Raw genomic sequence first — 18403 nt, 5'->3', positions numbered from 1 at the left:
AAAACCCTTCGCTAAAACAGACGTTAAAGGATGCGTGATACTCAACGACAACAACAGGCCAACCGAGCAATTAAGTGGCTCCATTATCACACTGTTTCTCCTAACCCTTTCGCTCTATCAACCTACATAGGTGGGTTACTACCAAAAGTTCACTGTGGACGGACGAACTTTATGCAAGTGGAATCGTATTGTTGTTTGCGGTAATACTTGTTTCGCTGGAGATTAGCTTGTTTGCCGGGAAAATTATTGGAGTTGGCAATAGGTTGTGTTAAAAACTGGCCAGGATTTTGGAATTTGTCGGAAAGTTTCATTTGCAAATCCACACATCTGGAATGGAGTTTGTTTGGATTTCATAGTTTCAAAAAGTTCATACTTTTGTACTGAATCTTTAATGTCTACATTCTAGGATACCAAGTACTTAACCCTAAACCTACCGGCATATAATGTGCACTCAAATTGAAATTAAAAATGAAGTTAAAAAATAAATAAACAGACGAAACATAAATTAGTACACACATTTATTCTTTACCTTGATGAAAATCAATGCTGATTTCAAGGAATGTACTTTACCAAAATATGTACCTTATAACAGAAAACTTGTGGAGCGGTCATTTGACCGGTTTGGTAGTTTTAGCGTTACAATATCAAATTTTTCATACTTTTTTTATTCTGAAACTTTCTTCACATTATTAAGTCTACGAATTTCATACCTGTCAAATCCTAAACCCTAAACCTTGAGTCCCCACACCCAAATTCCCATGTCCCTAAATCCTTGACCCCCGAAGAGACCCTCAAACACATAAACTCTCCAGTCCTCAATATTCCAAACACCCAAATTTTGCAAAATGTACGCACGCAACGACAATGGTCCACAGTGAACATTGGTAATGAAACTCGAAGGGTTAACATCGAGAAACCATAATCATTCCATCTACACATCCACAGCTCAGTATCATCTGTCTAACCCCGGTGTTAGTCTGCGCGATGAGGATCGATCCTTTGGCTAAATAATGTATATCGCGGCTAGCGTCTTGCAAATATTGAACCGTGCGATCAAACAGTCGAAACGAGCGTTAACCTCGGTGGTAACTGATTCGTCGGATCGCGTGTTTGCTCGATTACGCGGACCCCGTAGAGATTTGCATAATTATGTCCGCTCCTCGTGGCGAGTAATGGCCGATAAATTCAACGACGGACGCGTGTACCGGCCCGAGAACCGTTTCATTAATCCTACTTACGGATCGTGTTTCCGATTAGGGAAGAAGAAAGGGTATTATTGCATAATCGTCGGACTAACACTGCTGCATACACATCTCAATATATCCAGGCACACATCACGTGCAGAATGGCCTTTATTGGCCGGTGTACAGTTTTTCGTTTGTGGCGGTGATTTGGTCGTTGCAGGTATGATTAGGGACAGGTGTGGATTTGAGGGTGCAAATTGGGGAATTTGGGGATGTTGAAAGGTGGGGATTTAGAGGGTTGGATGTGTGGGAATTTGCGGATTTGAGAGTTTTGGAATTTGGGGGTTTAGAGGGGTGGACACGTGGAAATATGGGGATTTGAAGATTTGGAAATTTAGGAATTTGGGGGTGTGGAGAGTTGGACACGCGGAAATTTGGGGATTTGAGAATTTGGGAATTTAGGGATTTGGGGAATTAGAGGGGTGGACACGTGGAAATTTGGGGATTTCGAGATTTGGGAGTTTAGAAGTTTGGGGGTGTGGAAAGTTGGACACGTGGAAATTTGGGAATTTGAGAATTTGGGAATTTAGGGATTTGGGGAATTAGAGGGGTGGACACGTGGAAATTTGGGGATTTGAAGATTTGGAAATTTAGGAATTTGGGGGTGTGGAAAGTTGGACACGTGGAAATTTGGGAATTTGAGAATTTGGGAATTTAGGGATTTGGGGAATTAGAGGGGTGGACACGTGGAAATTTGGGGATTTGAAGATTTGGAAATTTAGGAATTTGGGGGTGTGGAAAGTTGGACACGTGGAAATTTGGGGATTTGAGGATTTGGAAATTTAGGAATTTCGGGGTGTGGAGAGTTGGACACGTGGAAATTTGGGGATTTGAGGATTTGGGAATTTAGGAATTTGGGGATTTAGAGGGTTGGACACGTGTAAATTTGGGGATTTGAGGATTTGGAAATTTAGGAATTTTGGGAATTAAAGGGTTGGACACGTGGAAATTTGGGGATTTCAAGATTTAGGAGTTTAGGAGTTTGGGGATGTAGAGGGTTGGACACATAAAAATTTGGGGATTTGAGAATTTGGGAATTTAGCAATTTGGGGATTTAGAGGGTTAGACACGTGAAAATTTGGGTATTTCAAAATTTGGATATTTAGAGGGTTGGACATATGGGACTTTGAGCATTAGAGGATTTTGAAGCTTAGGAATTTGAGGATTTAGAAATCTGGGGACGTAAAGGGTTGGACATGTGGAAATTTAGGGCTTTGAAGATTTGGGAGTTCAGCAATTTGAAACTTTAGAAATTTGAAGATCTGGAGGCTCGTAAAAAATATCTAAAAATGAAACCCCTTATATATCAAATCCATATCTCAAACCCCACATATACCACCCTACATGGTGGATCAGTATATCAAACCAGGTTCTCTTAGGTTGTTCTGCAGTATACCTAAAGCTAATTGCACCTGAAACCACCAACTTAACCATAATCACCGCCACTCCTTTTTCCCCATTCTTAGATCGACGGGTATCTCGCATTACCTAATCGAAAGGGTTCATTAGAGCGTATCGTTGCTGACGGGGGCGTTCGAATTCGCATCGAAACTATTCATTACGACTCGATTCAGCATCCGCCTGGACCTTATCTCCGCAACCGTACTCTGTCATGCAGTGTTGTTAAATTGTGTGAATTCATGTGAATGCGTCTCGTTTGTACCAGTTTATCTCCCCGCCACCCACCCCCGTTCGTCGCTCGGAACACGAGCGACAGAACAGAAATTGCTGGTCCTCGTTGCTGGCGTGGGATCCAAACAGAGAATTCAACGAGGTGTGTTCTTCGTGTTCGATCTGACCCTTACGTCGAGAATTAAGGTCGATCGATTACGACCACTTCTCGATCCCACGCCATCGATTCGAATTCGATGCAGCCACCGTTGTTCACTGCGTGTACCATTCTCACACCCCCTTAACCCCCTCTCTATAGTCACATAGTGATATTTCACCGATATCGGCACGGTGTTTCGCGTTAGAATACGGATTAGTTATTGTTCACGGTTTATGGCCTTCATCGAGGCTACGGTTGATTGGAAAATATTTGCTCAAGTGTTGTTTATTGCCGGTAATAGTGCTCGATTGATACATCTACAATTTTCGGCTCGTAATCATTTCTGGTATCATCACTGAATTATGGTGGTTTTTCATTTCTTTTTTAATTGAAAAAATACTGCTTTCGTATTTATTCGTTTTTGCGAAAATACTGGTTTAAACATTTCACCTTTCTAGTCTCTTCTGATTGGTACATTGATATATTTACGACATTAGTTTTTATTGAAAAGCAAACAGAAAATTTTGCAAAAAATACCTACTTAAAAATTCGAGTTTAGTTCGATACAAAAATTCACATCGTGACAAAATCAGGAATTTAAAATATTTCGAAACACCGAGCCGATTTGCAACAACACCGTCCAAACATCTCATCATTCCGTTCAATTATTCCGTGTAGCACTTTCTCCGGACACACAAAACCACCGATGTACACCGAATTCCACCAGGATAAGAGCTTGTCGTTGTTCTTCAATTCGTTGCAAGAGGAACAAGCAGGGAAATACAGGTGCAAAGCCAATTATGCGGACACAATTGATCTGCAGAAGTCCGTGACGATCGAAACCATAGGTGAGTAGAAATTTCCATAATATTGAACTTTGTACTTATCGGTTTTCGTTCAATCTTCGGAAACCATTCTTCAATGTTCGCGGTATTATTCCATTTTCTTTTTAATAAAGTGTTAGCTCTCTGATTCATGATCCATTCTGCAGATTGTATTCGTTTAAGGAACTTGTGTCGAATTCGAGTATTAATCTGGAAACTTGCTGAATAGAAGATGAATAAGTTTTAGGATGAATATATTTTTTTATAGTTTTAAGTAGCAAACATACATGATTATATACAAACTTTACGTTGGTTCGTTAATCCCTTGCTGTATGGTCAGCAGTTTGTCAGATGTGACAGAACTGCTACAATGAAACAAGTAATGAAATATTATGTCAACTCAGTAAACCTTGACTATGCAAATAATTAAACATCAATTGGACATAAACTTCAAATTAAGGTATTACTTTGAAGCATTACTTAAAAATCATGTTCGAACTCAAACTCAACAAAGTACGGCACGGGGTTGCATTTTAACAACATACACAAATAGAAAAAAATAATTCCAGCTATTAAGTTTGCATATTTATTCAATTTTCTAAAAAATTTCCCAGATTGCAGGGTAAACCTACAATGCAAGGGTAGTAACTTAAAATTCGTCATATTTTCACAAAAATCGCTGGCGAGATCTAATATAGGAAAACACGACGAATGGTAGGAAGAGATAGGAAAAATAATTACTGTTGCAGTGGCGATCACTTGGGACAATGCACCCCTCAATCAATATCCCATTCTGGGAGATGATTTCGCTATTCAGTGTAAAGTGCGGGCAAGACCTTCGCCCTCGGTCGACTGGCTGTACAACGGTGAATTAATTAAGACGAACGAGCGCTACATTATAGAACCGTATGCCCTGAAGATCAAGAACGTTCAAGAATCTGACGACGGCACCTACACTTGTCGTGCATCGGTACTGACTACGGGAGAGCTCAAAGAACGAGCTATTCGAGTCGAGGTACGTTTCATGCAATATATCAAGCCTGTCGAAAAGTTCTGTCTACTCAGACTGTTGAGTGCTGTGTCTTTTGCGTTAGCGTGATAGCTTAGCGTTTGTGTCTAAATCGTACTTGATGAATGTTCATTGGCAACAATTATCAAACTATTATTTACTTTCTATTCTATTATGATTACTTTCAAGTTCCTCGTTCAAGTTTTGTACGAATTAGATTTTTTTATTTGCGAAATTTGAAGGTTTGATATTTTTACTAGATTGTAAATTCGTTGGATTAAATTCAGTACGTATTTTGTTGGTAGTTAAATAGCAGTCCTAGTTAAGTCACTCAGAACATGGAAGTTGTCACATATTTTTAAATTTCTGTATTCAGAATAAGAAAACCTACAGGTCATATCGACAGAACTATTTCTGTCCTAACGAAAGTACATTAACACTTGAGAACTTGTCAGTCGAAGTGTCAATTACCAGCCTGCAAAATTATTCCCCTCTAAATACGGATTATCCGAAAATGGGCGAATATGCCAATTATTCCGAGTTACCACAGGTATCAACCCTTGCATCCCCAACAGGTGCACGTGCGGCCCACCGTGGAGGAGTTGTCCAGCCCGAACATAATCGAAGGGGAAGACGCGAGCATCCAGTGCAGGGCTCACGGCAAGCCGCCTCCAAAATTCACATGGGTGAAATCGCTGACCCAGCAGAACCTGTCGACCGCGGAGCGGTTCACAGTCGACGCGGACACGGGCGTGTTGACGATCAAGAACGTGAACCGGGAGGACGCGGGCGAGTACCAGTGCACAGCGACGAACGCGGCGGGCACCGCGAATACGAACATCAAGGTGAACGTGATAGTGAAACCGAAGATCATGGAGTTCCTGAACAGCACCGTGGTGCAGGACAAGGAGGCGAGTTTGATCTGCAAAGCTTTCGGACGACCGCCCCCGCAGGTCACGTTCCGAAAACACACGTCCGAGAAGCCGTACTCGAAGGGTGCGCAGCTCGACGACGACAGGATCGTCCTGACGAACAGCGCGGACGACATCACCGGGGAGACTGTGGGTACTCTGACGATTCGAGAGTCTCTCAGATCGAATGACGGCCTTTACGAGTGCATCGCGCAAAACGCCGGAGGTGAAGCCCGCAGAAACGGTCATCTGACGGTCGAGTTTCCACCGTCGTTCGCCTCCATGCCGAACGCGACCGTCTGGTCCTGGGAGCAGAGGCAAGTGAACATCAGCTGCATCGCTGAGAGCATACCGAATGCCACGATACGATGGACCGTGCACGGAGATCAGAAGATCGACAACGATAACATGATCAAGCAGCTGGGCAATGGTCCGTACTCCACGTTGATGATCGTACCGCTCGACAAACGGTATTACACCACTTACAAGTGTATCGCCTCGAATGCGCACGGAACGCGGGAGCACAATATAGAGCTCAGAGAAGCTACCAAGCCGGGCGAAATACTGCAGGCGAAGATGGTGGAGATCACCGCGACCACCATCAAGTTCGAGCTGGTTCTACCACCCACTCAACCTGAACTGCCCTTGCGGACCATCACCGTGCAGTACAAGGAGAGCAGTCAGACTTGGATGGAGGCTAAGAACAAAACTTGGTCTGTCAGTAAGTAAAATTTATTCAACTATTCCATTATATTCAAATCATAATTTTATGATTTGAAGTGGGCACTCTTTTAACCCCTTTGAAAGTTAAGTTAAAGCTAATGCTGCAATGTTCAGATAAATGAGGAGAATTGAACTGTTAGGTGTACTTTGAATTCAGGGATTATGTGAATTGATCTCAGAATATAATTTGTTGTATCTGAAGTGTAATGTGTGTCACGAGACTCTTTATTAGTCAAGGGTTAAATAGGTATACTTTTAAGAACATTAATATAAGGTTTACCAGTTAATGTTCTTAAACATTAACATAAGGTTTATTCAGTGAGTTACTTAAAGATAAGGTACAGGAATCTAAGACGAAACAGATAGGTATAACATTAAGATCCTCTTAACATTAAGATTCTGTTAAAGATCCTAGAGAACTTTCACACAATAGATACAATAAGCGTAGCGATAGAAACAGCTTAATCGAACAATAGCCCAGATCAGAGCGCCGAAGACTTCCAGCGCAGAAAGGATTAAACTGACATTTAATCACGAAACAGCGTAAAGACCCCGTAATCACTGTCCTCTGTTCGCTCGTTCTAGACTCCATGTACGTGCTAGAAGATTTGAAGCCGCAAACCTCCTACGAGTTCCGATTCGCAGCCAGGAACGTGGTGGGTCTAGGAAACTGGGGTGGTTATCACTCGCAGATGACGCCCGTCAGGACATTCCCGAACGAACCAAAGATCATAACAGCGGGTTCCGAGTACGACGTGTCGATGTACAACAACCAATACGAATTGAGATGGACGAAACCCGCCGACAACGGGGAACCCATCGACATGTACCAAATCAAATATTGCCAGATACAACGTGTCGCCAGCGAATGGGAGACGTTAGAAGAGACGTGTCGAACGGAGGATTTGAGGAGCGCCGGCAGGGTGAGCCATTGGGTGAAGAACCTTTATTCGGACAAATTTTACGTGGTGGAATTGAAGGCGCACAACGCGATGGGTTTCAGCAAAGCTGGCTCGGCCAAGTTCAAAACCGCCAGGGGTAAGTTTCTCTATTTTGTTCGCATCCCATAGAAAAACGACTCGATACGCGAAACACGTTCCATATTTTTTTTTCTATTTTTTTTTTATTCGTCGTGTTCCAACACCTTCACGACGGTATTAGTGCCCCCTTTTTATCAAGTCGTATATTTTTTCCTCTTTGAAACGTTTTTTGATTATATGTGCACGAGGCTATTGCACCGACTGATATGTTGTTCTCCTGTTTATTTATTTATTTTTTTTTTCATTTGAGGAGAAAGACCAACTTTATTCGCCTCTGTTTTTGTTCACTCAAGGAGGAGGGAAAAGGGTCATTGAGGTATTTTCGATTATTTTTGCATCGAGACGAGTTCTCGACGAACGTTCACGTTCAACTAAGGATATTTCGTTTCGAGAAAATATCGAAACGGGAGAATCCTCAGTCCCCTTGACCCTTGTAGAAGCAATGCGATTTTAGAGAAACTGTCATGTAGAGAATCTTGGTGGGCATCTAGGCGTGCAAGGAATATTTAGCAAGTGATAGACGTTGATTTTCATCCTTTTCTCGTACGATGCTCGAATATTAAATTGTAGAATAGGATTTCGAGTTGACATTTGAGTATCGTATCACGATAAAAGGGCACATCAAAATCAACGTGTATAATTTTCTTAACATTCCTCGTTAGATATCCCTCCCATTTAACAAAACATCAAGACACAACAAAACGATCCTTCTACAAGTCACTTTTTATCATTCAGAATCTACGCGCCCCAATGTGGACTACAATTTAGATACTTCCGCTGGAGGTACTCGCAAGCTCGACGTCAGCGCCATTGCCACAGCAATAACGATCCTAATCCTAGCCATTTAAAAATAATAAAACAGAATACAATAAAAAAACACTATTCACTGCTCTGATAAATCCGTTTAGTGGTACACGTTAGAAGTGCTAATGCGTATGATTATCCTGTCGGGCATACACCGAGGAACACACATGATGGACAGGAGACGAAACACTTCTCGCGTGTATATACGTTCGGTCGAGATTTTTCTATACTTTTTTTTTCTCGAACGCGTAGAAAACACCTCGTCAAATATCAGAAGAGCGGTGTTGTAAAGTGAGTCAAACCGGTGCACAACATTCCGTGAGATAATGTGGGTTATATTAGCGGATATAAGTGGGTTCGTTGACGAGTTTTGCGATAGTGAGAAAGTTTTTTCGGTTTTTGCTGGACAGAGGAGAGGTGCGAAGCGTTTGTTCATCTTGGTACACTCGGGTGCGACGTAGGCTTCCTTTAATTAGAGGCCAAGGGGAGGGTCCGCCATTTCTTGATCCAATTTACAGATTTATGAATTCCAAGAGCTGTAAATTCCTACAGAAAGTTCACAAATTTTTGCATATAGGCATTTCTAAATTTCGAAATTTTTGAATAAGGAAATTTAGAACTCCCTCTTTTGAATACAAAAATTTAGAAATTTAGAAATTTAACTTGGGAATTTGTGAACAAATTCCTGAGCCTCTAACTTTCTCGATATGAAAGTTGAAAAATTAAAATTAAAAAATTTTGAGAGTCGTAAGCCACCCTTCCCTATATCGCCGTTCTCCAACGGAAGCCTACCGTGCTCGCTACTGTACACTTCGTTAACACTTTGACAGCCACCGTCACGTTTCGTGACTTATTTACCGTGTGATCACTGTGTAGCGGTCGTAGCAATTACAGATCGATAATTGAATCAAGAAGTAATAGAATGAATAGAACATTTCAAGTATAATACGATGTTAGCGTCTACCATTGCCTAGTTCATTAAATACATTTACCGTGAGACTGTAACACGTAGCTTAGAAATTATTAATAACAATCAGAATACGTATTTATTAATAAAACGGTATCGTTAACCCTCGAGCGACAGAACTGGGTCAGTTGTAAACCCGAAGTTAATCAAATGTAAACCGAAAGTTTACATTCGATACCAGACCTCGATTAAAATTAGACTAAACCTTTGAAGCGCAAAGAATGCGAAATGAAATTCATATTGGTCGTTCAAGGGTTAAAGCTCTGTTTGCGCGTAAAACGACTCGTAAAATTGTAAATGTAGATTCCATAAAACTGTCTGGCCGTCAAAGTGTTAAATGTTCGTCAGTTACCGATGCCGATACGTTTCTGCCATTACTGAGGTTTAAAACTTTGGTGGTTTCGAGGATTCGCGTTTATCTGTCGCCAGATACGATAACGATGACGATTGCAATACTAAATGACCATTTTACTTGAATTATGGAGGCTGAGACAAGTGCTTCCACTTCGAAGAACAATTAATATAAGCATTCTTGAGCGTGATTCTGCAACGTCAAAGAGTATCTGCGCGAGCAAACGGATCTGCGTTAGCGAAAGGCTTTATTGGCCTAAGACTTACTGCCTTAAATTGCCAAATGCCTAGTGTTAGAACCCGAGGTAGGAGAGGGAGGGTGTGCTCGGATAACACGGTCCAACAAACTTCAACTTTCTTTATTTCATTTCTATACACACTGTGCGTTTTACAGAATTTCCTGCTAGTTTCTTGAGCACTGAATCTGCGAGGTGATTCAGTGGAAGACGGCGCAGCCATGTTTGGAAGACGCAGCGCGCGAAATTTGAATCTCACTAAAACACAATTCATCAAATTAAGCTTAAATTCTCAATTGCTTTACACTTAAATTATATTTATTATATCTTCTTTTACTTTTAAAGTGCTAGTTCAATATATTACACTGTGGTTCAAAATTTATTCTTCTTCATAAAAACTATGTGAACGTTTCTGATATTAACCTTATTGAAAATAATTAAAATAAAATTCTCTAAGTTTAAATAAATTCTCTCTTGCAATATAATTGCATAACAAATAACAGTTTGTTCGTAATCAAAGTTCTATTGAAAAAGACGCGTAGTGAGTATAGAAATGTATGTAAATCGTTGGACAGTGTATCGATAAAATTAAGAATTTCTACATTTCGAGGTACGATTTCTGTTCACTTCCAAAAAGGGGGAAATCGTGTTCACCGGAGGTTTGTTTCGTAGAGTACAAATATTTTTCGAGAGGAAATTTTTTCGCGATTATTGCGGTCTGATTTTGCAACGAGGATTTATCGAGCCGAGTCTGACGGATGTCCGTTCCAAGCGACGGAAATCGCAGAAAAATCCGTTTCCCCGAACTGTGCGCGTCGATCGAGTTCTGTACTTTCTTTTTTCTTTTTTTTTCGAGTTAATTGACAATTCGAACGCGCCTACGTTTTAGAGCCAAAGATCTTGCAGATACTTAAATCGCTTCGTGAACCTTTTAAAGGAGATAAACCAGTCTGCTGACTTCAGAATGACAACTTTCATAGTTTTCCTAAAAAATAATTATTCTTATTAATTTTCTTAAATTTTTATTCTGTCAAGTGTTGTTAGCTTTCATTATTAACATGTTAGAAGTGCAAAATAAAATATGTGCGTGAGATAAAATGTTGTCATTGTAACTCGAGCGCCGCCATTTTGTTTCTCTTCTAACATGTCAGTATTCGAAACTCATAGTCAAAGCTTCGATTAGGAAATAGCAGTGTAAAGTTCATACTGTCCAAATTATTAAGAAAATTATTCTATAGATTATTTCTCATTTTGAAGTCCGCACAGTGGTTTCAACCCTTGACACGAAAACCACCCCCATACACCCACTCGCGAGGACAGACGATCATCGAGTACACGAATGATCCGCGAGCAAAAAACGAGACCTGAGAGCATCAGCACGAAACGGGAGCACGCCGAAAATTTTTTTTCGTTCAAATAATCAAACACCTTAGATTGCGGCTAAACATTAGTTTCTTAGTTGGGTTCATTTCAGCCGATTGCATACGATTTTTTCTCTCCTCTTGTGTAATTTGTATATGTTTTCTTGCCTTTGTTTATTATATTTTTTTAAATTCATTTCTGGGAAAAATCAGATCATCAAATTTACTTAGTACTGCTTGATTAGCTCTTGGACCATACGTGTTTTAGTGCGCATGATGTGTGTTATGATTACGATTATTATTATTATTATAATTATTGATTATCTTTAATTTCACCGTTGCTATTAGCGTTATTTACCATTATTACTATTGTTATTGTATCATCAAGGCGTCACAAAGCTGCTACTTTAATTTACTATAATTACAATATTATTATCGTCACCGTCGTCGTTATGATATTATAATCGTGTTTAAATTAATTACTGATGTATCCCTATTGTATACACGTATTACCGTAATTACCGTTAGTATTATCGTCACCATTGTCACCATTATCGTCGTCAGATACGTCGCCAAAATTATTGTGTGTATATTGTTCATATAGGCGGAATTTCCGTTCGAGTGAAAGAGAAACGGGTGCTACAGAAGGAACATTGATTCCAAGTTACGAAGACTCTGTCGTCCGTGCATCAAATACAAATGGTCCTTGCAAGGAAACATTTCTCACTTTCGTGTCGGAAAATAACATACCTTTTTCAAACCTGTGAAACACTTTGTCAAAAGATTGCAGAAATATTACTGATCAATATCTACATCGCTTTGTAATTTTTTTATGTCACCCACCTTCAGTTTTACAAACTGCAAGAACTTTTAAGGTGGTTCATTAAAAATTATGAAAAATATTTTTATTGTAAAGTTACATGATTAATTGGACATCATTTATGTTTCATAGAGTGAAATATAGTTTCCAATTGCAAGATCTTAACCTAAATCGTCATAACTGATATATCGAATGAGTACAAAATTTTAATGGCGCAGTAAAAAGAAACGTTTCCTTATTAGCTGTGCACTTGAGGATCGATAATAAACACAGTTTGCGACAGGGTCGTCGAACTTGAATCCCTTGCGTTTAGCTCACTTGCCTGGGTTCTTAGATGTTAGACATTTTAATCGCATGGCATGCGCTTGTATTTTCAGTTGCCGATTCTTTTTTTGTGTTTTGATTTCTTCTCTTTTATGTTCACTTCAGTTTCCTTCCGTTTCGTTCGAGTGGCATGCATTGACGTAACTGGCTGGTGGACCTCGCAAATTATTTTGCATTCAATAGTATACAGTTAAAATTAACAAAACGTCACTTTATTACTAAAATTCGATGAAAACTTCTAAACTTAAAAATTTCCTATATTAAAAAATTGAGACAAAATTTTAAAAATTTGAAAATATTTAATTTAATTAAATATCTCGAATGTAACAAAATAATTAGAAGCAGGAAAATTAAGTTTATATACAATTTACGATATAACCAAATTTAAAAATTAACTATTAGAATTTTTATAAATTTCTAAACTAGAAAATTATTAGCAGGTCCTAAGAGTCCTATTTTCCTTAAATAAATACGACTTTAGTTACGTCAATACAGTGTCTTTCGAATAAATTTTGTTGGCGACAAACACATACACTATCATTCGAACACGCCACGTACCTTTGTATCTTGAGGGATTAATCCATGTAACATTGCGATTGTATGTAAACAAAGTCTGTGAGTGTGTTTCTAGGTGCAACGAAAGTTAGGAGGAAGCTGCACGAATGCTCGAAAAGCGATGATGCATTTTTTTTTAATTTTGTAAAATTAGTGCTAGTACATAAAACTTTTAGTTACCTCGGAAAGTGCGATGGGTCTTTGATACATGCTTTTTTGGTGACAATATACGTAACGTATTTTGAAGATCACAAATGATCTGACAGTATATTTTCGCACAATTATTTACACCACGTTTTTTATGCAGTATTTTTACAGTAGATTGAATTTGATGTTGTGTGGAGTTTTGCAGGATAGTTTTTGTGAAAATAAACCTGTACGGTTTATTTTTATATACGCATTTACAATATCCGTTTGTAATGTTTTTACAGAGTTAGACAACGCACAAGTTTTATTCGATAACGTGACCGCAGTAAAAAACAGATCGTAAATATCAGAAGTTAAATATTGATGTAAAATTTGAACTAAAATTTCATTTCCTAAAAACGTGACCGTTAGTAAAGAAGGAACATAAATACCTCGAGTTAAAAAATAAAGCTTGACATAAAATTTCATGGATCTATATTAAATTTCTCAAAAATATGACTATCGTTAAAAAAAACAGAAGTCCAAATTTAAAAAATACAGATTGACATAAAATTTTACGAATCCAAAATAGCAGAACAAAATTTCATTTTCTAAAAATATGACCTCCTTTAAAAATACATAGAACCCCAAATTAAAAAACACAGATATAAAATTTTATATATTCAAACAGGACAAAATTTCATTTCCTAAAATGACCATCCTTAAAAAGGAACTAGGTTTCAAAATACAAAGACAGACGTAAAAGTAGGTCCAAAAAACGTGGCCATTATTAAAAAGAAACAACTTCGTGAAAATAAAAACAGCCATACATATAAATATCGAAAAATGAACATTGGCATAAAATTTTACGGATCTAAAATAGCAAAACAAAATGTAAACAAGCATTACCGAAAGTGACATTCAAAGTTAAAGAACAAAGATTACCATAAAATTTGATGTACCCAAAAGAAGATTTCGTGAAACATAAGCACAATTTCAATCGAGGGTCGTAAAATTTTATAGATGGTAAAAATAGATTTTCGTTGCTCGTAAAGGAATATTATAACGGGTTACATGACCGGCGAACATAATAACCGGAGGATCTACGTAAGAAACATGTACGTACGATCCATCAGGCTTTCTATGAATAGAACGTTGTTACGAGGCTCTCTCGTGCTTCTACGAAAATGAATGGCATTTCACAATTTAACTGTCGCGTGCTGGGCGTTCGTGTGGCTTCGCGTTTACGTTCATGTAAACGAACCGTAAAGGGTTATATTTCGTGTATGCTGACTCAACCGTAAGATAAAGACAGGAGTGCTGTATGCTTGATCGTTTTAAGTGATCGATGAATCCAGGCTGGCCTAAAATCTTGAGAGTGATAGAACGACGAATGTACATTTCTATGTATTATATACTTAAACGTTAGACGAGGAATCTTGACAGATTCGAGAGACGTGAAAATGTGGTTCCGAGTAGAAGCGGGTATACTTTTATTTTATATTGTATCCGTTAGATTAATTAAACTTCAAATTAAGTGGACGACTTTTATTCGACACCTCGATATATCGAACTCCTTCACGAATTTGCAGGAAATTCATTTACGTGTTCTTCGCTTCTTACGTGTTCTTCGTTTTCTTTAAACAAAATGGCGGAGGAGTGTTCGAGTCTTCGTGTACTTTGCAAGAGTTTGGTTCAGTGGAATTTTAAAGTTTCATTGGTAGTTTCAAATCTAAATTTTACTCCTGAAATATGAAGATTAATTTAGACAATTTTGCAGTAATTTTTAATTACTGAATGTTATATCTGCTGAGATGTTACATTAAAATTTTCTCGAGGAATGTGGACTTATGTGAATGGGTCCAAGCCGCCATTTTGCTTATGGACCACACTTGACGCGTACACGTTGCATAAATCATCAAATATTAAATATTAATACTTTTATTAGGGTAAAAAGAATCTCATATCTAATATTTAATATCACAATTGACGTTTCAATAATTTTTAACTAATTAATTCTTTCACGTTTCAATACATCTTGCTACTTCTTTATGCGATGTACAATTTTGTGAACAAGGGGTGTAGAATTCAGAAATAAATTCACTTTGTTATTCATCAGGTGTTCTGATCAAAGCTTGTCTTTTTTAAGGTTGAATCACATGGATATTATTTTAAAAAATAATAAAATTAGTACCTTATATTTTGAAAGATAAAAGTACTACTTTTAAACATAATGCCTCACATTAACATACAATTATATTCATTCACTAACAATTTATAACAATAATAAAGTAACAAACAAAGCAACAAAAGCAAACAAGCAACAAAGAACTTCAGTCCAAATTCAACATACCTTGTCCATAAAATCGCCAAAAATCCACAAAAATCGAACTAATACGAAAAAAGTGATTCATAACAGCAAATAAGAAAAATCTAGTAAGAAAGAAAAGATGAAGTGGGCAGTGAAGGTTGAAGAAGCAATAGATAACGAGCTGCTCCGAAACGAACCTCTTGTTTCCCGGAACCACGTGATCGCGATGGCGGTGTAGCTCGCGCTTCCGGTTGTGCAAGTGCTGCGAAACGAGCTTCCGGTAAGCGGCGTGTCGCGAGAGGCAAACTGAAGCGAGCTACGAGGAGCGTTTTCTTTCGCGCCGAAAAGCGTGTGCTCGTCGACGCGCGAAGCGTTTCTCGTCGACAATAGGCTCGAAACAGAGAGGAGAGGAAACCGACGAGGGTACGGGACGAAATAATCGTCTCTGCTCACGAAAACTCTTTCGTTTCTTTCCTTTTTTTTCGCGAATCGATCTACCGAGCTTTGTTGAACGAGAGCCAACGGACAGAGGAGGAGGAGGAGCCCTCTTAATTTGTAGCAGAGAGGTTTGAGCGTCCAGCTCCATTAGAATGGGAATCGATTCGAGCGTGTTCTAATGTAATTTTGTCGAAGTTAAATCGTTTTCGGAGAGAGAAACGGGCATCGAGATTGCTTGGACCGTGAGCCTCGCGAACGGAGCCCCCTTTTTCCCCTGTTCGCAGATATTTTGCTCGAGAATTACTACGCTTCGAGCTGCAAAAGAGTCGCCCTAGGGACGCCAGACGATTCTCGTGTGATAAAACCGTTGGATCGCTGTGTATCAAGCTGTTCGCATTGATACGGTGTTAATGGACACTTGCTTTTTATGGCAAATAAATGGTACGCTCGCGTGCTGCTTGGAATGACAGACTCGAACCGCACACGATAATGTTCCCTAGGGAAAGTACCGATAGGGGGAGGAAATTTATGCAAATTAGCTGTAATTGTCTCATTAATCGCTGCTTTCAATTTTTTAACTTTCAACCCTACAAACTCTTGAATTCAGAAACCCTCAAATTTCTTCATCCCTAAATTTCTGAAGCTTCAATAGCTGTAATTTATAAATTTCTAAATTATTGCATTTCCAAATTTTCTCATTCTTTCATCTTGGAATTCGCACAAATTCCAAGTTGTCAAATTTTCAAATTCCCCAAACCCCAAAATTTTCACATTCCGAAATTCCTCAAATTCCAAATTCACAAATTACAAAATTTCTTTCCGACTCAATCCATGTTTATGAAATTTATAAAATTCCCCTGAAGTTCATCAAATCATAGGTAAATGATCTGAATATTTAGCAACGTTCAGATCGTGTAAAGGGAGATCACGAAAGATGTTTATTTTCCCTCCGTCGAAAGATTAAACCTCGCGGATAGAAAGCAGATTCCGGGATTAATCGGCATAACTGGGGATAATGGTTCGACTGTAACGCAATTAAAACTCTCTCGAGGCATCGTTGGAAGTTATAACAGAGCAAGAACCTCGACGAACTGGCAACCTGTTTCACGGTTCGATCTCTCGTCTTGCTCGTGCGTTCTTGCTTTCCGTTCGAGACGATGCAATTTTACGAGTTAAAGCACGGCGCATCGCGAGAACTGTTTCAGTCGGGAGATCAGGAAACCCGGCGTCGACGAGAGATAATTTCGAGGAGGATGCAAATGGCTCGTTCAAGAGCTTCTCTGACCCTCGCTTCCGAAGGCGCGAAGAAGCGCCGATGCTGGATGAAAGTGTTCCGAGCACAAAAGACGTGTTGTCGCGATCAAATCGTCGAGAAACGACGAATAATACTGAACTTCTTTTTCTTAATCTACTGCTGACTTCTTCCTGTTATTGCCACCTCTTACAATACTGCTTCCAATGACCACTTCACGAGCTTCATTTTAATTGCAAAATTTGTTCTGATACTTTTCTTGATGGGAACTTTTATGGAGATGAGAAATTACCTGATTTTTTATTTAAAATTATTAGCTGGTTAGTGTTATGACATGAACTGTTAGATCTTTGGTACACTTATATGGTCATTTGAATTACTCTTGTTCTTTATTCATATCTCCATATTTATTTCATATGGTTTTTACCTTCTTTTAAAATTTGTATGTTGTCGACATTGATTCTGCAGTAACTCTGACTGTCACAGTGGAAATCGACATATGTGAGACACTTTAATAACATTTTTTTAAAATTGCTCTTCCAATACGATTTTTCCTTGTGGCTCAAAAATTAAATCGACATATGTGAGACATATTAATAACATTTTTTTAAAGCTGTTCTTTCAATACGATTTTTCTTCGCGGCACAAAAATTAAATTGGCATGTGTGAGACATGTTAATGACGTTTTTTAAAGCTATTCTTCCAATATAATTTTTCTTTATAGCTCAAAAATTAAATCCACATATGTGAGACATATTATAAAAAATTTTTTTAAAACTGTTCTTTCAATACAATTTTTCTTTGTGGCTCAAAAATTAAATCGCTACATATGAGACATATTATAAAACATTTGTTTAAACTGTTCTTTCAATACAACTTTTCTTTGTGGCTCAAAAATTAAATCGCTATATATGAGACATATTATAAACAATTTTTTTAAACTGTTCTTTCAATACAATTTTTCTTTGTGGCTCAAAAATTAAATCGCTATATATGAGACATATTATAAAAAATTTTTTTAAACTGTTCTTTCAATACAATTTTTCTTTGTGGCTCAAAAATTAAATCGCTATATATGAGACATTATAAATCATTTTTTTAAACTGTTCCTCCAATACGATTTTTCTTCGTGGCTCAAAAATTAGATCACATCTTAAATTTCCTACAAAAATGCTTTTCTTCAAGAACGTCAAAATTATTATTTATATCGTGAAGTTGTAAAATATCTTTGACATCAGCAACAAAGGACCCCGATTAGCTAATACTTTCACCAGTAAAATTCCCGTATAAATCCGTTCGAGAAACTCTCTGTTCATTTCGGAACAGAGGTACAGTT

General features: G+C 38.3%; 1 protein-coding gene across 5 annotated transcripts in view; it reads left to right on the top strand.

Annotated features, from left to right (window-relative positions):
* Positions 1-18403, top strand: part of Fas2 (neural cell adhesion molecule fasciclin 2) — a 152413-nt gene that overhangs the window by 119484 nt on the left and 14526 nt on the right. For 4 of the 5 annotated variants that reach the window (XM_076528902.1, XM_076528901.1, XM_003699658.3 and 1 more), the window contains 4 exons: positions 3694-3863; positions 4589-4854; positions 5424-6480; positions 7068-7520. In XM_076528902.1, coding sequence (XP_076385017.1) covers positions 3694-3863; positions 4589-4854; positions 5424-6480; positions 7068-7520 — 1946 coding nt within the window. Of the gene's footprint in view, positions 1-3693; positions 3864-4588; positions 4855-5423; positions 6481-7067; positions 7521-8257; positions 14604-18403 lie in introns of those variants that run through there. The other variant, XM_076528904.1, reaches the window with a different exon arrangement.

This window comes from Megachile rotundata, chromosome 2, assembly GCF_050947335.1.
Source record: "Megachile rotundata isolate GNS110a chromosome 2, iyMegRotu1, whole genome shotgun sequence".
NCBI lineage: Eukaryota > Metazoa > Arthropoda > Insecta > Hymenoptera > Megachilidae > Megachile > Megachile rotundata.
Note: the sequence above shows the minus strand (reverse complement) of the source record. Positions and strands in the feature narration are given on the sequence as shown.